This window comes from Salmo trutta, unplaced genomic scaffold (genome assembly GCF_901001165.1).
Source record: "Salmo trutta unplaced genomic scaffold, fSalTru1.1, whole genome shotgun sequence".
Classification (NCBI taxonomy): Eukaryota; Metazoa; Chordata; class Actinopteri; order Salmoniformes; family Salmonidae; genus Salmo; species Salmo trutta.
The window spans coordinates 1,635,702-1,661,568 of NW_021822962.1; the positions used below are offsets into that span (position 1 = coordinate 1,635,702).

Here is a 25,867-nt window from a genome sequence, read left to right on the forward strand (position 1 = left end):
ACAGTGCGCTCGCAGTCTGTCGCAAAGCCAGAGGGTTTGCTTGAACGTTCCAAAAAGTGGATGTTTAGGAGACTTCTACAGAACGGCGTGGAGTCAACGTCCTATCGCTTTACTGCAGATATGGAAGGAGATGAATAACTGTATTTTAAGATGTAAACCGTATTATAATAAGATACCATATGACTGCTGTGTCCGTGGGAATTACTTCGTAATTAGGGGATCATCATATTCATTCGGGTTTATTTTGCTCAGGAATTCCTGATCTGTTCTTGCTCTTGACATTATATCCACGGCAGATAGTTAACCATGTCTTTTATAATTAATTTGGCAATCTGCTAAACTTTGGGGGAGAGCGTACAATATTCTGTCTGTCGATCACTTTGGATACTGCGAGCTATGTTGCCAAGATGTTACAAGAGACCAATGTTTCGTCCTTTTTTCTGGAAACAATCTTAACGCTCTTATTGCAAACAAATGTAAAAGTACAATGATACATTCATACTGAAACCAAGGGATTATACACAGAAGGACGGAGGAGAATGGCTTCGAAGGAGAGGTTGAATGAGCTGTGGATTTTATATTACACTAAGGTAAGTTTAATGGGGGGGCTGACACCTGTTGTTGAATTGCAATTGTCCTATATTTGCTTGAAAGCTTTATTCGAAGGTATCAACGGAAAACATGACTGCAGTGCACGCTACAGTTGGCAACCATATTTGCCAATGCTTGTTGTTCTGACAGTAGCAGGCGGAATCGTATGAGGAAGTATTTGGGATTCATGCAGGATGTATTTTGAGCGTGTCGACTCATAATTTCACATCTGTCCATTAACAGGCAGTTTTATTCCGTGATATGCCAGCACTATCTACGGTTTAGTTTGTCTGATTTTGTTAAACATTGTTCTAATTCTATGCTAGTATAAACTTAGCGTCGACAACTCTACATATGGTTCCTTTACCTGCTGGCTACTGCCAAGATCAGAGACGGAAGAGGAAGCGAGACACTCCACTCGCGGTTTCTTTCTGGTCCTATTAAAGGCAATGAGCTAAGTAGACCAGACTCTGCTACTGAATTGGTGTCTATGTGAGACCCACCCCGTTAAGTAGACCGGAACTGACTCTTTTTTTCAATGGTAAACTGCCTGAGTGAACTATCTTCATTTATCCACCATCTTTGGTCAGGTGGCCTCTTTACTTCCTGAATGTAGTTCCTTCTTGTCACATGTATGTTGTTCACTTTAGCGGAGTTGGGGTAGGCCTATAGATAGTTATCCTTCTCTTATTTGTTTAACAGAGATGATTTATTCAGGGGTATGGGTCATAGCATAGCTTAACATATTGGTAACATTGTATTGGCCGTGGTGTAGCGCAGTAAGCTCTGTGCAATGGGGCATAGTGAAAAATGTGCCGTTTTATAGTCAGTCGTGGTATTTTACACATTTTTGCCATGAGGCTGAGAGAAAATTTTGCAGTTTTAAAGCTAATTTCCCCAACACTCGTAAGCCGTGTGCTATGCCAGCGTGTATCAGTTTGTAGCCTACTGCACCAGCACCTGCTTGTGATACATTGTAGGCTACAATAACACAACTGTTGCAATAGTATTTTCATCAGCATCACAAAACTCATTGTCTGAAATGTGCCGACAAATTAAAATGTGTGTTCTTGATATAGCCTAGACACACTAGCGGTCTGAATTGCAACCCTGACAGATTACACCCAGGTAGGCCTATAACAAACATTTCTATAAGAGTGGTGGAAAAAAGCTTGTCCTTGGTTTATTTTAGAATTGGGTGTTACTACTAACTGGCAGTGGTCAGTCATCCATCCTTTTTCATGAATCCTGATTTGAATGAAAACATATTGCCTGGAAATTAATTAATGATACTAAATTATTCACTAGATTTTGCAATCTGTTTCAAATGCCTAAGGAAAAGTTGCAATGAGTACTGCAGTCTTTTCCTCTTATGTTATATGCCTATTTTGAGGTGCAGTTGGTTACATTCCCTTCTACACCCATGCAACCATACCTGGGCCTTTCTCTTCCTCTCCTCCCTCTACCTCATAGCTTGAGGCACTGGCAGGCATTGAGGGGTTAAACATGGCAGCAGACAAAGCAGATGGACCTGTTTCAGCAGGTAGAAGAGCAGACAGAGGGCCCCTCCCTCACTAGGCCTACCTCCTGTCCTGTTGGTTCACTAACAGTGGAGGGCCCCTCCCTCACTAAGCCTACCTCCTGTCCTGTTGGTTCACTAACAGAGGAGGGCCCCTCCCTCACTAGGCATACCTCCTGTCCTGTTGGTTCACTAACAGTGGAGGGCCCCTCCCTCACTAAGCCTACCTCCTGTCCTGTTGGTTCACTAACAGAGGAGGGCCCCTCCCTCACTAGGCCTACCTCCTGTCCTGTTGGTTCACTAACAGAGGAGGGCCCCTCCCTCACTAGGCCTACCTCCTGTCCTGTTGGTTCACTAACAGAGGAGGGCCCCTCCCTCACTAGGCCTACCTCCTGTCCTGTTGGTTCACTAACAGAGGAGGGCCCCTCCCTCACTAGGCCTACCTCCTGTCCTGTTGGTTCACTAACAGAGGAGGGCCCCTCCCTCACTAGGCCTACCTCCTGTCCTGTTGGTTAACTAACAGAGGAGGGCCCCTCCCTCACTAGGTCTACCTCCTGTCCTGTTGGTTCACTAACAGAGGTGGGCCCCTCCCTCACTAGGCCTACCTCCTGTCCTGTTGCTTAACTAACAGCCCACATAGTCTGCATCCCAAATGGAACCCTATTCCATATATAGTGCACTGCTTTTGACCAGGGCCTGCATAGGGAATAGGGTGTCGTTGAGGATGCAACCCCATTGCTGTTGGTTTGGATGCCCACACACAGTACATCTGGGTGGGGTCACATTTAGGGCTGGGACGATACCAGTATCTCAATATTTTTTTCCATTGCAAAAATGTAAACACGACGCAGACCAAACTCGTTGGTCCTTTAAGCTGCTGGATGTAACATACTGGGTGCTGTAGTTTGGAAAATAAATACATGTGACTCTGGATGACAACATCATGATGTTTGTTTCCAGCATTAAGGCTGTTTTCCTAAACCCGCTTGGTATTTTGTTTCCTTGCCTCTCTACTACTGAGTATCTCTATATACTGGTTTTGTCCCAGCCCTAGACACATTGGTTGATTGCATTTGTTTTGAAATGGGACATTGTCATTGTTTAATAAGTATCTGCATGCAGAGTGGGAGCCAGTGTTTGAATATTATCTGGTGCGTCAGTCTTCTAAGTCAGGGTTTCCCAAACTTGGTCCTGGGCCCCCCCAGGGTACACATTTAGTTTTTTTGCCCCTAGAACATCACAGCTGATTCAAATAATCAAAGCTTGATGATGAGTTGGTTATTTGAATCAGCTGTGTAGCGCTAGGACAAAAACCAGAACGGGCACCCAGGGGGGCCCCAGGACCGAGTTTGGGAAACCCTTGTCTAAGTGAGGCTTTATTACTCATGGTATTTATGGTGACCCCATTGTCTGCAGGTTAAACCTTTACTGGATGTTCTAACAACTACTGTTAGATGAACATAGCCTATTTGACTTGTTCTTTAGACTGGCAAATCAACAGTAATGATCTGATTAGCCTGTGTGAGAGAAAGGTAGACTATTGACTAGTGTGTTCTAGACTGGGCATTGGACAAGACTTAACAGACTAGTGTGTTCCAGACAACCTTGGCCACCACAGGTGTAGGCCCCCATACTATCTCTGTCTCTCTCCCTCTCTCTTACTCTGGGACTCTCTCTCTCTGTCCACTGTCTCAGTTGGTGTAGTGCTGAGCTCAGTGCTATGTTGTGTCTGCCCATCTGTGTCTAGCATCGGGTCATGACAGTTACCGCTGTACCATGTCAACCACTTCCTCCTGATCTGTCTCTCTGTTTACGTCTCAAATAGCACCCTATGCCCTATATAGGGCACTACTTTTGACCAGGGCCCATAGAGCTCTGGTCAAAAGTAGTGAGCTATGTAGGGAATAGGGTGCCATTTGGGACACAATATCTCTGGATTTTGGAGGACAACTGTGATGTCATGGAGCCACTTCCTTTCCTCATGAACCTTTCAGACTGACAGAGACGACTGCATTTACTCTGTTCAGCAGGGTTTTACAACACACAGGCTGGGCATCAGGTAGTTTTGCGAGGTAGTAAGATTACTATTTTGCATGTGTAGGATGGCTTGCAAATGAACAGAACCCAACCAACTCATTGTGGTTGTAAATGAAATGAACACAGCCAAAGGGCACCCTATTCCCATAAAGTGCACTACTTTTCACCAGAGCCCTATTGACCATTTCAGTATATGTCATTCAAAGTCTGTCGCACTTAAATCCTGGAGGGAAATGAGGACCGACACTGACGATATTGACCTTCATTTCGACATAGAACAACAGAAATTGTGTTGACACTCTCAGATGATTTCACAACATTACACTGTATGGTAATAATCACCCGCTGTGACTGTTTCCACTCAGTGAATGGACTGAGATGAGGTAGGCTGAAAGAACAGACGAGGTGTTACTCTACAACAACTTAACAGGTGACTTAACATTCACCTGCCCCTCCTATAGTCTCAATGAGAATGCAATGTTCTAGCTCTTTTGTTCAGTACCTGTAAGTCAAGTTAACATATTCTATAGTATCATGTTTAAACTGGATGTCTGCCTGCGTACCTGTGTCTGACACTCACATGTCCCACACTCACTATGGTGTCACTGTATGAACCAAATGGAGCATGAAAACATCTGAAACAATTTAAAGAAAGTATTTGACAATGTCTGCGTCCTAAATAGTTCCCTATCCTGTATATAGGCCCATAGGGTTCTGGTCAAAAGTAGTGCACTACATAGGGAACATGCTACCATTAGGACACACAGTGTTTGAGCTTGCATTCGATGTGCACTTCAATGTCAGGAGTTGACTGTATTCAAAATGCTCCCATGCTGAATGCATGAGTCCTAGCCATCGCTCTGCTTCTCCAGAATCTGGAATAGAACATACGACTTGCACTGGCACGTCAGTGACTGGAGCTGTGCGTCCTCTGATTTGTGCAATACATTCTTTACACACATCTTAATCAGACCCAGATTCAGTGCTTACATAAAGCTTAGCAATCCTTTGCACATGTACCTGCACCTCGCTGTGCATGCAGTGGCTGTGTCCCCAACATGGCCCATAGGGGTCTGGTTAAACTACGTATTATATAGAGAATGGCCCTGGTTAAACTACGTATTATATAGAGAATGGCCCTGGTTAAACTACGTATTATATAGAGAATGGCCCTGGTTAAACTACGTATTATATAGAGAATGGCCCTGGTTAAACTACGTATTATATAGAGAATGGCCCTGGTTAAACTACGTATTATATAGAGAATGGCCCTGGTTAAACTACGTATTATATAGAGAATGGCCCATAGGGGTCTGGTTAAACTACGTATTATATAGAGAATGGCCCTGGTTAAACTACGTATTATATAGAGAATGGCCCATAGGGGTCTGGTTAAACTACATATTATATAGAGAATGGCCCTGGTTAAACTACGTATTATATAGAGAATGGCCCATAGGGGTCTGGTTAAACTACGTATTATATAGAGAATGGCCCATAGGGGTCTGGTTAAACTACGTATTATATAGAGAATGGCCCTGGTTAAACTACGTATTATATAGAGAATGGCCCTGGTTAAACCAAGTATTATATAGAGAATGGCCCTTGTTAAACTACGTAATATTTTGAGAATGGCCCTGGTTAAACTACGTATTATAAAGAGAATGGCCCTGGTTAAACTACGTATTATATAGAGAAAGGCCCATAGGGGTCTGGTTAAACTACATATTATATAGAGAATGGCCCTGGTTAAACTACGTATTATATAGAGAATGGCCCATAGGGGTCTGGTTAAACTACGTATTATATAGAGAATGGCCCTGGTTAAACTACGTATTATATAGAGAATGGCCCATAGGGGTCTGGTTAAACTACGTATTATATAGAGAATGGCCCATAGGGGTCTGGTTAAACTACGTATTATATAGAGAATGGCCCTGGTTAAACTCTGTATTATATAGAGAATGGCCCGTAGGGGTCTGGTTAAACTACGTATTATATAGAGAATGGCCCATAGGGGTCTGGTTAAACTACGTATTATATAGAGAAAGGCCCATAGGGGTCTGGTTAAACTACGTATTATATAGAGAATGGCCCATAAGGGTCTGGTTAAACTACGTATTATATAGAGAATGGCCCTGGTTAAACTACGTATTATATAGAGAATGGCCCATAGGGGTCTGGTTAAACTACGTATTATATAGAGAATGGCCCTGGTTAAACTACGTATTATATAGAGAATGGCCCATAGGGGTCTGGTTAAACTACATATTATACTGAGAATGGCCCATAGGGGTCTGGTTAAACTACGTATTATATAGAGAATGGCCCATAGGGGTTTGGTTAACTGTTTATTATATAGAGAATGGCCCATAGGGATCTGGTTAAACTACATATTATACTGAGAATGGCCCATAGGGGTCTGGTTAAACTGTTTATTATATAGAGAAAGGCCCATAGCGGTCTGGTTAAACTATGTATTATATAGAGAATAGGGTGCCATTTTGGAACGCAGTCAGTGAAATATCTCTCTTGTTTATCTTGGAGGGGAAACAACAGATTTAGGCTATTGGCTGCTCTTCAGTGCTGCATATCTCTAACCTGTTTTTAAAGGGGAAATCTGGGATTCAAACAACAGGTTCTGATTGGGTAAAACAGTTGAACTAAATTAATAAGGAAGATTTTAAAACTATTTCAAGGCATCAGCACATCCTCAGTGTTGTCATGCAGGTATGGACATGCAGTGCCTTCAGAAAGTATTCATACCTCTGGACTTATTCCACATTTTGTTGTGTTACAGCTTGAATTCAAAATGGATTGAATATATATATGTTTTTTTTTGTTTTTTTTCTCTCACCCATCTACACACACAATACCCCATAATGACATCACAATACCCCATAATGACATCACAATACCCCATAATGACATCACAATACCCCATAATGACATCATAATACCCCATAATAACAAAGTGAAAACATGGTTTTAGAAATGTTAGCAAATGTATTAAAAAGGAAATGCAGAAATATCTAATTTACATTCACTACCGTTCAAAAGTTTGTGGTCACTTAGAAATGTCCTTGTTTTTGAAAGAAAATACATTTTTTTGTTCATTAGAATAACATCAAATTGATCAGAAATACAGTGTAGACATTGTTAATGTTGTACATGACTATTGTAGCTGGAAACGGCAGATTTTTTTAATGGAATATCTACATAGGCGTACAGAGGCCCATTATCAGCAACCATCACTCCTGTGTTCCAATGGCACGTTGTGTTAGCTAATCCAAGTTTATCATTTTAAAAGGCTAATTGATCATTAGAAAACCCTTCTTCAATTATGTTAGCACAGCTGAAAACAGTTGTCCTGATTAAAGAATTAATAAAACTGTCCTTCTTTAGACTAGTTGAGTATCTAGAGCATCAGCATTTGTGGGTTCGATTACAGTTTCTGGTCAATTTTATGTTATTTTAATCCACCAAAAATGTGCTCTTCTTTCAAAACAAGGACATTTCTAAGTGACCACAAACTTTTGAACGGTAGTGTCAGTATTCACACCCCTGAGTCAATACATGTTAGAATCACTTTTGGCAGTGATTACAGCTGTGAGTCTTTCTGGTCAAGTCTCTAAGAGCTTTGGACACCTGGATTGTACAATATTTGCAAATTAATATTTAAAAATTCTTCAAGCTCTGTCAAGTTGGTTGTTGATCATTGCTAGACAGCCATTTTTCTAGTCTTGCTATAGATTTTTAAAGCCAAAACTGTAACTAGGCCACTCAGGAACATTCAATGTTGTCTTGGTAACCAACTCCAGTGTATATGTGGCCTTGTTTTAGTTTGTTGTCCTGCTGAAAGGTTGAATTTGTCTCCCAGTGTCTGTTGGAAAGTAGACTGAACCAGGTTTTCCTCTGGGAGTTTGCCTATGCTTCGCTCTATTCCCTTTCTTTTCATTCTAAGAAACTCCTTAGTCCTTGCCGATGACAAGCATACCCATAACATGATGCAGCCACCACCATGCTTGAAAATATGAAGCGTGGTACTCAGTGACATGTTGGATTTGACCCAAATATAATAGTTTGTATTCAGGACATAAAATTATATTTTTTGCAGTTTTACTTTAGTGCCTTATTGCAAAGAGGATGCATGTTCTGGAATATATTTTTTATTGACATTATGGGGTATTGTGTATATGCCAGTGACACATCTAAATGTAATCCATTTTTAAATTCAGGCTGTAACACAACAACATGTGGAAAAAGTCAAGGGGCGTGTGTGTGAATATTTTCTGAAGGCTCTGTATACAGTCACAATGATCTGATCATTAAAAGAGAGATTGTGGACTAGTCAGATCTTGTCAGATGGCTGTGTAGAGTTATGTACATTCTCAAGAGGCGGCTGTCTGCTATTGGACCCAAGGTTATTGATTGTTCTTTTGTCTGTCTTCATATATGTCATTACCGTTAGGGTGTACTGTAATAACAGGTTGAAGTGTTCATGAAAGTATGGACTGGTGCATCAATAGACAGCTATTTGAGAGAAAATATACAAATGAAGGCGGGTTCATAACACGAGGGAGTACTCGCCTACCTGACCGCACATGTAGTCCTAAATGTTATGTACAAGACCAGAGCATAGTGATACTGACCTGAATGTTATGTACAAGACCAGAGCACAGTGATACTGACCTGAATGTTATGTACAAGACCAGAGCACAGTGATACTGACCTGAATGTTATGTACAAGACCAGAGCACAGTGATACTGACCTGAAGGTTATGTACAAGACCGGAGCATAGAGATACTGACTTGAAGGTTATGTACAGGACCAGAGCACAGTGATACTGACCTGAATGTTATGTACAAGACCGGAGCATAGAGATACTGACCTGAATGTTATGTACAGGACCAGAGCACAGTGATACTGACCTGAGTGTTATGTACAAGACCGGAGCATAGAGATACTGACCTGAATGTTATGTACAAGACCAGAGCATGGAGATACTGACCTGAAGGTTTATGTACAAGACCGGAGCATAGAGATACTGACCTGAAGGTTATGTACAAGACCGGAGCATAGAGATACTGACCTGAAGGTTATGTACAGGACCGGAGCATAGAGATACTGACCTGAATGTTATGTACAAGACCAGAGCACAGTGATACTGACCTGAAGGTTATGTACAAGGCCAGAGCATAGAGATACTGTAGCTGATGACCTCCAGAGGTAGTGACGTGGTGATGTCAGCCCTTCCACTGTTCCCCTGCCTGTGGGAGAGGAACATGGACCCTGGTCAAAAGTAGGGTCCACGGAGATGGGAAAACACAAGTTTCTGGAGGATCAGGGGTAATTCTGAGAAATTGAAGCAGTGAGCTGCTGCCTGTCTGGAAAAGGAAACGGGTATAATCACTCTGTCAGTAATTATCCTGGTGACTGTTCATCTAGCTAATGACTGCCTGTGTTGGAGCAGAGCTGTAACTGACCACGGTGACAACCCCACTGTCACTCAGCTGCAGCAAAACCCTACACCACACCCTCCTATTAGACTTTACATGTGCAGCCCATAGGGCTCTGATGAGCAGAGATAAGGTATCGTACTCCATCAGCCCTCCAGCTTCATCTGGTCTTCGCTAGTTCCCTGGTTGTGTCCCAACTGGCTCCCTATTCCCTAGATAGTGAACTATAGGCCCTGGTCAAAGGTAGTGCACTATGTAGGGAATAGGGTGCCATTTGGGACGTAGACTCTGATTAGGATCCCTCCTGCACTGCAGCCTCCCTGGCCAGAGTCTGTTTACCAACAAGCAGCTGAATTAGGAAACCCAAAGTGCTCTTTGTTCCCCCTTCGCTGGTGCATGTCAGGAGGCTGGAGCGCCCCAGAATGTCAAGCAGCTCAGGGCAGCACAGCTGCACAGTCCGTCCCACATCCTCCCACCTCCTCCCGCCTTGGCAGCCGTTTAACGTGTAAAGTTTTCCCTAGGTACAGATCTAGGATCAGCGCCCCCTCCCCTAATCCTAACCTTAACAGTTAGTGGGGAAAATGAAAAACTGACCGAAGATCAGCGTCGAGGGGCAACTTCACCCTTCACCTTGGCAGCCAGAGAGTAGTAGAGAGATCAGTGCAAATTACATTTTTGATTATAATGTCAATAGTCATGGTATACACTTTTTAAATGTTTTATTTAACCTTTATTTAACACGTGGTTTTGTTTACAACAGTGTTGATAGTGTCGGAACAGGCTTTATAGTAGTAGTTGTGACATACTGTTTTGAGGATGTGAAATAGGCCTACTGTTGCATTATGGGTAAGTTGTTGTCATCATCTGCATTAGTAATAAAGCTGTGTTTATCAGAGGTCAGGCATTGGCTCAGGGGACTTGGGAGGTGAAAAGGGAAGGGCTAGTAGGGGGACATTTACCAGGTGTTTTGCTCCAATGACATTACCTGCTACTGTGTGGCATTGGATGCATTCCATTCCAAATGGCACTCTATTCCCTTTATAGTGCACTACTTTTAACCAGGGCTCTGGTCAAAAGTAGTGCACTACATAGGGAATAGGGTGCCATTTGGGACACCATGTTGCCGTCTGTTGTACTACTTTGTGCTCATTTCCTGTATCTGTAAATATCGTTTAGATTCCACTTGTATTTGTGGTTTGTAACTTTGAAATGTAAGGAAGTTCTCCTTTTTGTACTTCAGCTTGAAATAAGGGAACTATTGGTAAGAGGAGGAACACAGGGTAGTGGAATACTAGGCTCTATATGGATGGAACATGGACGGTTCACAATATGTAGGATATTACCAAGATTAATGTAGTCAGTATTCACTCATGCAAGATGGTTTGACTGTAGTTTTAAGTCTGAATCACAGTGCTGTTTCAGCTTGTTAGTGTTTGTTGATATTATGTCCCTGGTGTACAGTACAGTACAGGACCATGTCCATCTGAGGATCTGGGTGATGGGAGCATGGTCAGACATGATGTGCCTCCCCACATCTACAGTACGTTCAGATATGAACTTGTGGTTATTATCACCTAATCTGTGTGCCCTGGTTAAGCAGGAAGCTTGAGCTTCCCAGATCTACAGTACGTTCAGATATGAACTTGTGGTTATTATCACCTAATCTGTGTGCCCTGGTTAAGCAGGAAGCTTGAGCTTCCCAGATCTACAGTACGTTCAGATATGAACTTGTGGTTATTATCACCTAATTTGTGTGCCCTGGTTAAGCAGGAAGCTTGAGCTTCCCAGATCTACAGTACGTTCAGATATGAACTTGTGGTTATTATCACCTAATCTGTGTGCCCTGGTTAAGCAGGAAGCTTGAGCTTCCCAGATCTACAGTACGTTCAGATATGAACTTGTGGTTATTATCACCTAATCTGTGTGCCCTGGTTAAGCAGGAAGCTTGAGCTTCCCACATCTACAGTACGTTCAGATATGAACTTGTGGTTATTATCACCTAATTTGTGTGCCCTGGTTAAGCAGTATGTTCAAAAGAAGGCTGATCAGATATTTTGATCTCCACAGCATCTCATCAGACACTTTGTTATTGTTGAATTGAGTTGGATGATGATGATGATGATGCAGATGTTCTTACTTGATGTGTTTATCTTCGTCATCCTTATTCAATTTGGGGCTCATCTGTAAAAGAGACTTTGGTCTCAGTATGACTCCCCTGATTTTAAAATAAAGGTGAAATAAATCAGTCAATACAAACACCAGCTGCAGTTAGAGTATCTCAGAAAGGCCCTGAACTAAATCTATTCGCGTCTCTGCTGGAGCGGCTATTGTGCTGTTTCTTACCGCGTGTTGTTGGAAAGCCAAAGTAATATGAAGATTGGGACACACAAGTGAAGCTTCATGATAATCCTCGACGGATTTAACGTGAAAATGTTTGTCCAATAAACAAATTACTTTCATGGACACGTGGTTTTGTTTCTGAATTTTAGTTTGTTTGACATTTTTGGCAAGATGAAACCAACCAGACCAGATAAACACAATGTAACAAATAATCTAACTCTGATTGGAACTATAGCTGAAAACTGTGTGAAAAGGCCCTGATTCCATTACTAGCCATGGTACGACTCCAAAGCTTTTTACAGGAATGCGGTTGTGTAGAAAGCCTTGTCTTTGTCATATCATAGCTAAGTTGGTTAGGCCGTGAGTCTCAAACTGTAACACACAGTAATAAGTGTCGTAAGTCCCAGGCTTGCTTCCTACTGTTGTGGCCCAATCCAGAAGCTGTAATACTTTGTTTTGATTGCAGCTTTGCCGTGAATAGAGCAACAACACCTTCATCACTTCCTTTATGTCAGTTAAACCCAGAGAACACAGAAAAGGTCATTGGTTTTGTCATAGCGAGGTGAACACTTTAATGCTGGGAATTGAGACACAGACAATGGTAAAATCCTTTTTATGTTTTGTCATGGCAGAGTCATTTTTTCTAGAGATTGAGAGATTTTTAAAACCAGCATGATGAAATCCCATTGAGGTCGACATAAAGCTTCCAGCAACCTGATGAATGAGGCAACTAATGCGGCTGAGTGGGTGTGTAGAGATAATTTCTGAATACAGTAAGACTGAAAACGAAGAGACATTGTGTTAAGTTATAAAGGAGCTACTCCCTCTGTAAGCACTCTGTAATTGCATCATAATATGAGTCAGCCAGTCTCTAGTACCATTAGTCTGACTAGTCAGCTGTGGATTTGTGGAAGGCCGTCCGCCTTATTATTGGACGCCCACAAGACTAGATACTGAACAGCTTGATTGTAGGTAAGGCATATGTAGCCTAAGTGCCAATCTGTTGGTGCTATTATTATGCCAGCTCCTTGCTGTCATTGTCAAGCTAAACATGACAATGAGTGACAAGGACTTTTCATGATACAGTGGTTCCTCATTATGCATTTTGGGTCCCTTGGTTTTTATATGACCATGTGGTTCCAATGACAGATTTTGATGCGAGCCACCCTTGCCTTGGGGCATTCTTCAACGAAGATGGCTGACAAAACATTACGGTCAAACCAGATGTAAGTTGTCATAACGTCATAACGAGTCAAGCAAAACCAGACAGGTCTTACTTGCTACTCAAGGTAATAAAGTAATGACTTTTCAAATAAGTTACCTTACACGTTATGTTGGCTGACAATTTGTTAGCTACGCTGTCCTTACGAAGCACATAGCATATCATTACAGCAGTATGTACCGGTATGTTATCTAGCTACGCTGTCCTTACGAACCACATAGCATATCATTACAGCAGTATGTACCGGTATGTTAGCTAGCTACGCTGTCCTTACGAACCACATAGCATATCATTACAGCAGTATGTACCGGTATGTTAGCTAGCTACGCTGTCCTTACTAACCACATAGCATATCATTACAGCAGTATGTACTGGTATGTTAGCTAAGCTGTCCTTACGAACCACATAGCATATCATTACAGCAGTATGTACTGGTATGTTAGCTAAGCTGTCCTTACGAACCACATAGCATATCATTACAGCAGTATGTACCGGTATGTTAGCTATGCTGTCCTTACGAACCACATAGCATATCATTACAGCAGTATGTACCGGTATGTTAGCTACGCTGTCCTTACGAACCACATAGCATATCATTACAGCTGTATGTACCGGTATGTTATCTAGCTACGCTGTCCTTACGAACCACATAGCATATCATTACAGCAGTATGTACCGGTATGTTATCTAGCTACGCTGTCCTTACGAACCACATAGCATATCATTACAGCAGTATGTACCGGTATGTTATCTAGCTACGCTGTCCTTACGAACCACATAACATATCATTACAGCAGTATGTACCGGTATGTTATCTAGCTACGCTGTCCTTACGAACCACATAGCATATCATTACAGCAGTATGTACCGGTATGTTAGCTACGCTGTCCTTACGAACCACATAGCATATCATTACAGCAGTATGTACCGGTATGTTAGCTAGCTACGCTGTCCTTACTAACAACATAGCATATCATTACAGCAGTATGTACCGGTATGTTAGCTAGCTACGCTGTCCTTACGAACCACATAGCATATCATTACAGCAGTATGTACCGGTATGTTATCTAGCTACGCTGTCCTTACGAACCACATAGCATATCATTACAGCAGTATGTACCGGTATGTTAGCTACGCTGTCCTTACGAACCACATAGCATATCATTACAGCAGTATGTACCGGTATGTTATCTAGCTACGCTGTCCTTACGAACCACATAGCATATCATTACAGCAGTATGTACCGGTATGTTATCTAGCTACGCTGTCCTTACTAACAACATAGCATATCATTACAGCAGTATGTACCGGTATGTTAGCTACGCTGTCCTTACGAACCACATAGCATATCATTACAGCAGTATGTACCGGTATGTTAGCTACGCTGTCCTTACTAACCACATAGCATATCATTACAGCAGTATGTACCGGTATGTTATCTAGCTACGCTGTCCTTACGAACCACATAGCATATCATTACAGCAGTATGTACTGGTATGTTAGCTACGCTGTCCTTACTAACCACATAGCATATCATTACAGCAGTATGTACCGGTATGTTATCTAGCTACGCTGTCCTTACGAACCACATAGCATATCATTACAGCAGTATGTACTGGTATGTTAGCTACGCTGTCCTTACTAACCACATAGCATATCATTACAGCAGTATGTACCGGTATGTTAGCTACGCTGTCCTTATGAACCACATAGCATATCATTACAGCAGTATGTACCGGTATGTTAGCTACGCTGTCCTTACTAACAACATAGCATATCATTACAGCAGTATGTACTGGTATGTTATCTAGCTACGCTGTCCTTACGAACCACATAGCATATCATTACAGCAGTATGTACCGGTATGTTATCTAGCTACGCTGTCCTTACGAACCACATAGCATATCATTACAGCAGTATGTACCGGTATGTTAGCTACGCTGTCCTTACGAACCACATAGCATATCATTACAGCAGTATGTACTGGTATGTTATCTAGCTACGCTGTCCTTACGAACCACATAGCATATCATTACAGCAGTATGTACCGGTATGTTAGCTAGCTACGCTGTCCTTACGAACCACATAGCATATCATTACAGCAGTATGTACCGGTATGTTATCTAGCTACGCTGTCCTTACGAACCACATAGCATATCATTACAGCAGTATGTACTGGTATGTTATCTAGCTACGCTGTCCTTACGAACCACATAGCATATCATTATAGCAGTATGTACTGATATGTTATCTAGCTACGCTGTCCTTACTAACCACATAGCATATCATTACAGCAGTATATACTGGTATGTTAGCTACGCTGTCCTTACGAACCACATAGCATATCATTACAGCAGTATGTACCGGTATGTTATCTAGCTACGCTGTCCTTACGAACCACATAGCATATCATTACAGCAGTATGTACCGGTATGTTATCTAGCTACGCTGTCCTTACGAACCACATAGCATATCATTACAGCAGTATGTACCGGTATGTTATCTAGCTATGCTGTCCTTACGAACCACATAGCATATCATTACAGCAGTATGTACCGGTATGTTAGCTACGCTGTCCTTACGAACCACATAGCATATCATTACAGCAGTATGTACCGGTATGTTAGCTACGCTGTCCTTACGAACCACATAGCACATCATTACAGCAGTATGTACCGGTATGTTATCTAGCTACGCTGTCCTTACGAACCACATAGCATATCATTACAGCAGTATGTACCGGTATGTTAGCTAGCTACGCTGTCCTTACGAACTACATAGCATATCATTATAGCAGTATGTACTGGTATGTTAGCTACGCTGTCCTTACTAACCACATAGCATATCATTACAGCAGTATGTACTGGTATGTTAGCTAAGCTGTCCTTACGAACCACATAGCATATCATTACAGCAGTATGTACCGGTATGTTATCTAGCTACGCTGTCCTTACGAACCACATAGCATATCATTACAGCAGTATGTACCGGTATGTTATCTAGCTACGCTGTCCTTACGAACCATATAGCATATCATTACAGCAGTATGTACCGGTATGTTAGCTACGCTGTCCTTACGAACCACATAGCATATCATTACAGCAGTATGTACCGGTATGTTAGCTACGCTGTCCTTACGAACCACATAGCATATCATTACAGCAGTATGTACCGGTATGTTAGCTACGCTGTCCTTACGAACCACATAGCATATCATTACAGCAGTATGTACCGGTATGTTATCTAGCTACGCTGTCCTTACGAACCACATAGCATATCATTACAGCTGTATGTACTGGTATGTTATCTAGCTACCTAACGTTAGTAGTTATACTCCAAACTTGCCAGTAAATTAACTATAGGCTATCTAACTACCCAACGTTTACTGACTTGATTATTCTCGTCATTCTTAGCTTAGCTAAATGGTATAGTCGTTGTGCTCTCTCAATGGACATTCAGGTGCTTTTATAAATTCGCTCTGGCTATCTATAGGCTGGACAATAGAACGAGTCAAAATGCACCCAGGCTGAAAAACGTCTTAAAAACGTCTTACATCTAGATGTTCCGCTAGCGGAACGCCTCGCCAATATCCAATGATAGAGCGTGGCGCGAATTACAAACTCCTCAAAAATCCAAAAACTGCCATTTTTCAAACATGACTATTTTACACCATTTTAAAGACAAGACTCTCCTTTATCTAACCACATTGTCCGATTTCAAAAAGGCTTTACAACGAAAGCAAAACATTAGATTATGTCAGGAGAGTACCCAGCCAGAAATAATCACACACCCATTTTTCAAGCTAGCATATAATGTCACAAAAACCAAAACCACAGCTAAATGCAGCACTAACCTTTGATGATCTTCATCAGATGACACTCCTAGGACATTATGTTATACAATACATGCATTTCAAAAAACAGCTTTTTACATTAGCATGTGACGTTCAGAACTAGCATACCCACCGAAAACTTCCGGTGAATTTACTAATTTACTCATGATAAACGTTCACAAAAAACATAACAATTATTTAAAGAATTATAGATACAGAACTCCTTTATGCAATTGCAGTGTCCGATTTTAAAATAGCTTTTCGGTGAAAGCACATTTTGCAATATTCTGAGTAGATAGCCCGGCCATCATGGCTAGCTATTTTGACACCCACCAAGTTTGGCACTCACCAAACTCAGATTTACTATAAGAAAAATTGGATTACCTTTGCTGTTCTTCGTCAGAATGCACTCCCAGGACTTCTACTTCAACACCCAATGTTGTTTTGGTTCCAAATAATCCATAGTTATATCCAAATAGCTGCGTTCTGTTCTTGCGTTCAAGACACTATCCGAAGGGTGACGCCGCGGCGCGTATCGTGACAAAGAATTTCAAAATATTCCATTACCGTACTTCGACGCATGTCAAACGCTGTTTAAAATCAATTTTTATGCGATTTTTCTCGTAAAATAGCGATAATATTCCGACCGGGAGACGTTGTATCCGTTCAAAGACTGAAAGAAGTAAAATGGAGTCGTCACATGCACGCGCGCACCCGTGTCATTGTTCTCAGATCGACCACTTTCCAAATCCCCTACTGTTTTTCGCCCAGGGACTGCAGAGTCATCATTCCCCGTTCTGGCGCCTTCTGAGAGCCTATGGGAGCCTTAGAAAATGTCACGTTACAGCAGAGATCCTCTATTTTCCATAAAGAGGCCATAGAAGGCCAAGAAATGGTCAGAGAGGGCACTTCCTGTATGGAATCTTCTCAGGTTTTGGCCTGCCATATGAGTTCTGTTATACTCACAGACACCATTCAAACAGTTTTAGAAACTTTAGGGTGTTTTCTATCCAAATAAAATAATTATATGCATATTCTAGTTTCTGGGCAGGAGTAATAACCAGATTAAATCGGGTACGGCCGTGAAAATACTGCCCCCTATCCTAAACAGGTTAAGAACGTTGTCTAACTAGAACAGTAGCGCGAGCCCATGGAAAATGAATGGAATGGAACATTCACAGAGACTGTTTTGACTGGACTGATGCTTACAATTCCATAACAAAATTATCCCTTTTTATTTTACCACCGCTATCTGTTCGTCGGACGAAAAGGGACATCCGCACCTCGATGGTGTCAACTGTGCTTATGTCTGCGTAATGAAAAAGTAGGGAAAAAATAAAAACTTCTGACTATTTCTGGTCTAGCGATCGATGACAAACGAGCTCGCTGCCCAGACTTACATAATTACAAAGAGGAGATTCTCCTGATTTAAAATGGTGCCCGTGTAACAGTTTCTCCTCGCCCCTACCTGGCCTCGAACCAGGGACCCTCAACACACATTGACAACAGCCAACCTCAAAGCATCGTTACCCATCGCTCCACAGAAGCCGTCGCCCTTACAGAGCAACTACTTCCACGTCTCAGAGCGACATCACCGATTGAAACGCTATTAGTGCGCACGCCGCTAACTAGCTAGCCATTTCACACCGGTTACACCCGAGTTGAAAAACCCCCAGAAATATACACATTGCGATATTTGGCAAAATAGTCAGACATGCCTATATTTCCCCCATAGGAAACAATGGGAAGACTGCAGAGTTCCAATATTATTTTTGTTGTTTACATTTTAACACCATAAACACCATAATATTAATCAAGTTAATTAAGCCAAATTTATTAAAATCAATCCCATATACTATGTTATTACAAAAAAGGTTTTAAATTCTCTGGAAATGCCAATACAGAATACTATCAAATGCTTCTCAAAGATGCCCTCTGGTGGTCAAACTAGCAGAACAGTTTGAATATAACCCCACTAGATACAGAACAGTTTGAATATAACCCCACTAGATACAGAACAGCTTGAATATAACCCCACTAGATACAGAACAGTTTGAATATAACCCCACTAGATACAGAACAGCTTGAATATAACCCCACTAGATACAGAACAGCTTGAATATAACCCCAAAACAGTTTGAATATAACCCCACTAGATACAGAACAGTTTGAATATAACCCCACTAGATACAGAACAGTTTAAATATAACCACACTAGATACAGAACAGTTTGAATATAACCCCACTAGATACAGAACAGCTTGAATATAACCCCACTAGATACAGAACAGCTTGAATATAACCCCACTAGATACAGAACAGCTTGAATATAACCCCAGTAGCTACAGAACAGCTTGAATATAACCCCACTAGCTACAGAACAGCTTGAATATAACCCCACTAGATACAGAACAGCTTGAATATAACCCCACTAGATACAGAACAGCTTGAATATAACCCCACTAGCTACAGAACAACTTGAATATAACCCCACTAGATACAGAACAGTTTGAATATAACCCCACTAGCTACAGAACAGTTTGAATATAACCCCACTAGATACAGAACAGTTTAAATATAACCCCACTAGATACAGAACAGCTTGAATATAACCCCACTAGCTACAGAACAGCTTGAATATAACCCCACTAGCTACAGAACAACTTGAATATAACCCCACTAGATACAGAACAGCTTGAATATAACCCCACTAGCTACAGAACAGCTTGAATATAACCCCACTAGATACAGAACAGTTTGAATATAACCCCACTAGATACAGAACAGTTTAAATATAACCCCACTAGATACAGAACAGCTTGAATATAACCCCACTAGCTACAGAACAGCTTGAATATAACCCCACTAGATACAGAACAGCATGAATATAACCCCACTAGCTACAGAACAACTTGAATATAACCCCACTAGCTACAGAACAGTTTGAATATAACCCCACTAGATACAGAACAGTTTAAATATAACCCCACTAGATACAGAACAGTTTGAATATAACCCCACTAGATACAGAACAGTTTAAATATAACCCCACTAGATACAGAACAGTTTGAATATAACCCCACTAGATACAGAACAGTTTGAATATAACCCCACTAGATACAGAACAGCTTGAATATAACCCCACTAGATACAGAACAGTTTGAATATAACCCCACTAGCTACAGAACAGCTTGAATATAACCCCACTAGATACAGAACAGTTTGAATATAACCCCCCTAAATACAGAACAGCTTGAATATAACCCCACTAGATACAGAACAGTTTGAATATAACCCCACTAGATACAGACCAGTTTGAATATAACCCCACTAGATACAGAACAGCTTGAATATAACCCCAAAACTGTAACGGGCGTCGTAAGGATTAGACCAAGGTGCAGAGGGAACGTGTATACTCATCTTCTTTATTAAATCAAAAGAAGGAAAAACAAACAAATCACATACAAAACAACGAACGACACTAAACAGTCCTGTCAGGTGCACAGACACAAAACAGGAGACAACTACCCACAAATCCCATAGAAAAAACACCCCTCTTAAATAAGACCTTCGATTAGAAGCAACGAGGAGCAGCTGCTTCCAATTGAAGGTCAACCCCATTAACTAAACATAGAAATAGAAAGACTAGAACTAACATAGAAAAACACTAACCTAGAACATAGACCAAAATCCCCGGAACACTCTAAACAAACACCCCTCTTACATAATAACATAGCCCAACAAACCCCGAACCACATAAAACAAAACACCCCCTGCCACGTCCTGACCAAACTACAGTAACAAATAACCCCTTTACTGGTCAGAACGTGACAGTACCCACCCCCCCAAAGGTGCAGACCCCGGATGCGCCTAAAACAACAAAACAAAAGCTAATCCAATAACTCTAAACACAAACAAAAAATAATCTACAACTAAAGGTAGTGAAAGGAGGGTGGCCACCGTCACCGACGGTTCTTGTGCTACACCCCCCCTCCTCCCCAACCCACCTACTATGGAGGTGGATCAGGCTCCGGCCTTACTCCCCAACTTAACCTGTCCACCCCCTCTAAATACTTGTTAAATATTACCCCACTGTTGAATATAACCCAACTAGATACAGAACAGCTTGAATATAACCCCACTAGATACAGAACAGCTTGAATATAACCCCAAAACAGTTTGAATATAACCCCACTAGATACAGAACAGTTTGAATATAACCCCAAAACAGCTTGAATATAACCCCACTAGATACAGAACAGCTTGAATATAACCCCACTAGATACAGAACAGTTTGAATATAACCCCACTAGATACAGAACAGCTTGAATATAACCCCACTAGATACAGAACAGTTTGAATATAACCCCACTAGATACAGAACAGTTTGAATATAACCCCACTAGCTACAGAACAGCTTGAATATAACCCCACTAGATACAGAACAGTTTGAATATAACCCCACTAGATACAGAACAGCTTGAATATAACCCCACTAGATACAGAACAACTTGAATATAACCCCACTAGATACAGAACAGCTTGAATATAACCCCACTAGATACAGAACAGTTTGAATATAACCCCACTAGATACAGAACAGTTTGAATATAACCCCACTAGATACAGAACAGCTTGAATATAACCCCACTAGATACAGAACAGTTTGAATATAACCCCACTAGATACAGAACAGTTTGAATATAACCCCACTAGATACAGAACAGTTTAAATATAACCACACTAGATACAGAACAACTTGAATATAACCCCACTAGATACAGAACAGCTTAAATATAACCCCACTAGATACAGAACAGCTTGAATATAACCCCACTAGATACAGTACAGCTTGAATATAACCCCACTAGATACAGAACAGTTTGAATATAACCCCACTAGATACAGAACAGCTTGAATATAACCCCACTAGATACAGAACAGTTTGAATATAACCCCACTAGATACAGAACAGTTTGAATATAACCCCACTAGATACAGAACAGTTTGAATATAACCCCACTAGATACAGAACAACTTGAATATAACCCCACTAGATACAGAACAGCTTGAATATAACCCCACTAGATACAGAACAGTTTGAATATAACCCCACTAGATACAGAACAGCTTGAATATAACCCCACTAGATACAGAACAGCTTAAATATAACACCACTAGATACAGAACAGTTTGAATATAACCCCACTAGATACAGAACAGTTTAAATATAACCCCACTAGATACAGAACAGTTTGAATATAACCCCACTAGATACAGAACAGTTTGAATATAACCCCACTAGATACAGAACAGCTTGAATATAACCCCACTAGATACAGAACAGTTTGAATTTAACCCCACTAGATACAGAACAGTTCAAATATAACCCCACTAGATACAGAACAGCATGAATATAACCCCACTAGATACAGAACAGTTTAAATATAACCCCACTAGATACAGAACAGCTTGAATATAACCCCACTAGGTACAGAGCAGTTTAAATATAACCCCACTAGATACAGAACAGTTTGAATATAACCCCACTAGATACAGAACAGTTTGAATATAACCCCACTAGATACAGAACAGTTTGAATATAACCCCACTAGATACAGAACAGCTTGAATATAACCCCACTAGATACAGAACAGTTTGAATATAACCCCACTAGATACAGAACAGTTTGAATATAACCCCACTAGATACAGAACAGCTTGAATATAACCCCACTAGATACAGAACAGCTTAAATATAACCCCACTAGATACAGAACAGCTTGAATATAACCCCACTAGATACAGAACAGTTTAAATATAACCCCACTAGATACAGAACAGCTTGAATATAACCCCACTAGCTACAGAACAGCTTGAATATAACCCCACTAGATACAGAACAGCTTGAATATAACCCCACTAGATACAGAACAGTTTGAATATAACCCCACTAGATACAGAACAGCTTGAATATAACCCCACTAGATACAGAACAGTTTGAATATAACCCCACTAGATACAGAACAGCTTGAATATAACCCCACTAGATACAGAACAGTTTGAATATAACCCCACTAGATACAGAACAGCTTGAATATAACCCCACTAGATACAGAAATACTTGAATATAACCCCACTAGATACAGAACAACTTGAATATAACCCCACTAGCAACAGAACAGCTTGAATATAACCCCACTAGATACAGAACAGCTTGAATATAACCCCACTAGATACAGAACAGTTTGAATATAACCCCACTAGATACAGAACAACTTGAATATAACCCCACTAGCTACAGAACAGCTTGAATATAACCCCACTAGATACAGAACAGCTTGAATATAACCCCACTAGATACAGAACAGTTTGAATATAACCCCACTAGATACAGAACAGCTTGAATATAACCCCACTAGATACAGAACAGTTTGAATATAACCCCACTAGATACAGAACAGTTTGAATATAACCCCACTAGATACAGAACAGCTTGAATATAACCCCACTAGATACAGAACAGTTTGAATATACCCCCACTAGATACAGAACAGCTTGAATATAACCCCACTAGATACAGAAATACTTGAATATAACCCCACTAGATACAGAACACCTTGAATATAACCCCACTAGCAACAGAACAGCTTGAATATAACCCCACTAGATACAGAACAGCTTGAATATAACCCCACTAGATACAGAACAGTTTGAATATAACCCCACTAGATACAGAACAACTTGAATATAACCCCACTAGATACAGAACAGCTTAAATATAACCCCACTAGATACAGAACAGCTTGAATATAACCCCACTAGATACAGAACAGCTTGAATATATCCCCACTAGATACAGAACAGTTTGAATATAACCCCACTAGATACAGAACAGCTTGAATATAACCCCACTAGATACAGAACAGCTTGAATATAACCCCACTAGATACAGAACAGCTTAAATATAACACCACTAGATACAGAACAGTTTGAATATAACCCCACTAGATACAGAACAGTTTAAATATAACCCCACTAGATACAGAACAGCTTGAATATAACCCCACTAGATACAGAACAGCTTAAATATAACCCCACTAGATACAGAACAGTTTGAATATAACCCCACTAGATACAGAACAGTTTAAATATAACCCCACTAGATACAGAACAGCTTGAATATAACCCCACTAGATACAGAACAGCTTGAATATAACCCCACTAGATACAGAACAGCTTGAATATAACCCCACTAGATACAGAACAGTTTAAATATAACCCCACTAGATACAGAACAGCTTGAATATAACCCCACTAGATATAGAACAGTTTGAATATAACCCCACTAGATACAGAACAGCTTGAATATAATCCCACTAGATACAGAACAGCTTGAATATAACCCCACTAGATACAGAACAGCTTAAATATAACCCCACTAGATACAGAACAGTTTGAATATAACCCCACTAGATACAGAACAGTTTGAATATAACCCCACTAGATACAGAACAGCTTGAATATAACCCCACTAGATACAGAACAGTTTGAATTTAACCCCACTAGATACAGAACAGTTCAAATATAACCCCACTAGATACAGAACAGCATGAATATAACCCCACTAGATACAGAACAGTTTAAATATAACCCCACTAGATACAGAACAGCTTGAATATAACCCCACTAGGTACAGAGCAGTTTAAATATAACCCCACTAGATACAGAACAGTTTGAATATAACCCCACTAGATACAGAACAGTTTGAATATAACCCCACTAGATACAGAACAGTTTGAATATAACCCCACTAGATACAGAACAGCTTGAATATAACCCCACTAGATACAGAACAGCTTGAATATAACCCCACTAGATACAGAACAGCTTAAATATAACCCCACTAGATACAGAACAGTTTGAATATAACCCCACTAGATACAGAACAGCTTGAATATAACCCCACTAGATACAGAACAGCTTGAATATAACCCCACTAGATACAGAACAGCTTGAATATAACCCCACTAGATACAGAACAGCTTAAATATAACCCCACTAGATACAGAACAGTTTGAATATAACCCCACTAGATACAGAACAGTTTAAATATAACCCCACTAGATACAGAACAGCTTGAATATAACCCCACTAGCTACAGAACAGCTTGAATATAACCCCACTAGATACAGAACAGTTTGAATATAACCCCACTAGATACAGAACAGCTTGAATATAACCCCACTAGATACAGAAATACTTGAATATAACCCCACTAGATACAGAACAACTTGAATATAACCCCACTAGCAACAGAACAGTTTGAATATAACCCCACTAGATACAGAACAGTTTGAATATAACCCCACTAGATACAGAACAGCTTGAATATAACCCCACTAGATACAGAACAGTTTGAATATAACCCCACTAGATACAGAACAACTTGAATATAACCCCACTAGATACAGAACAGCTTAAATATAACCCCACTAGATACAGAACAGCTTGAATATAACCCCACTAGATACAGAACAGCTTGAATATAACCCCACTAGATACAGAACAGTTTGAATATAACCCCACTAGATACAGAACAGCTTGAATATAACCCCACTAGATACAGAACAGTTTGAATATAACCCCACTAGATACAGAGCAGCTTGAATATAACCCCACTAGATACAGAACAGCTTAAATATAACCCCACTAGATACAGAACAGTTTGAATATAACCCCACTAGATACAGAACAGCTTGAATATAACCCCACTAGATACAGAACAGCTTAAATATAACACCACTAGATACAGAACAGTTTGAATATAACCCCACTAGATACAGAACAGTTTAAATATAACCCCA

General features: G+C 40.7%; 2 protein-coding genes across 6 annotated transcripts in view; both read left to right on the forward strand.

Annotated features, from left to right (window-relative positions):
• nbeal2 (neurobeachin-like 2) overlaps positions 1 to 25,867 on the forward strand; it is a 143,494-nt gene continuing 117,627 nt past the window's right edge. The window contains exon 1 of the mRNA XM_029746683.1: positions 1 to 590. Coding sequence (XP_029602543.1) covers positions 540 to 590 — 51 coding nt within the window. The 5' untranslated portion in view covers positions 1 to 539. The remainder of the gene's footprint in view (positions 591 to 25,867) is intronic.
• LOC115187675 (snake venom metalloprotease inhibitor 02A10-like) lies at positions 5,020 to 6,815 on the forward strand. Of its 5 annotated transcripts, none has more exons than XM_029746666.1 (4): positions 5,020 to 5,715; positions 5,848 to 5,879; positions 5,913 to 6,081; positions 6,199 to 6,815. In XM_029746666.1, the coding sequence occupies exons 1-4, from the start codon at positions 5,162 to 5,164 to the stop codon at positions 6,425 to 6,427; spliced, it is 984 nt and encodes a 327-aa protein (XP_029602526.1). In that variant the 5' UTR covers positions 5,020 to 5,161; the 3' UTR covers positions 6,428 to 6,815. The 5 variants fall into 5 exon arrangements, with proteins under 5 accessions (XP_029602526.1, XP_029602527.1, XP_029602528.1 ...); XM_029746667.1 differs by having other exon boundaries at positions 5,020 to 5,555; positions 5,589 to 5,715; positions 5,848 to 6,081; XM_029746668.1 differs by having other exon boundaries at positions 5,020 to 5,548; positions 5,582 to 5,715; positions 5,848 to 6,081.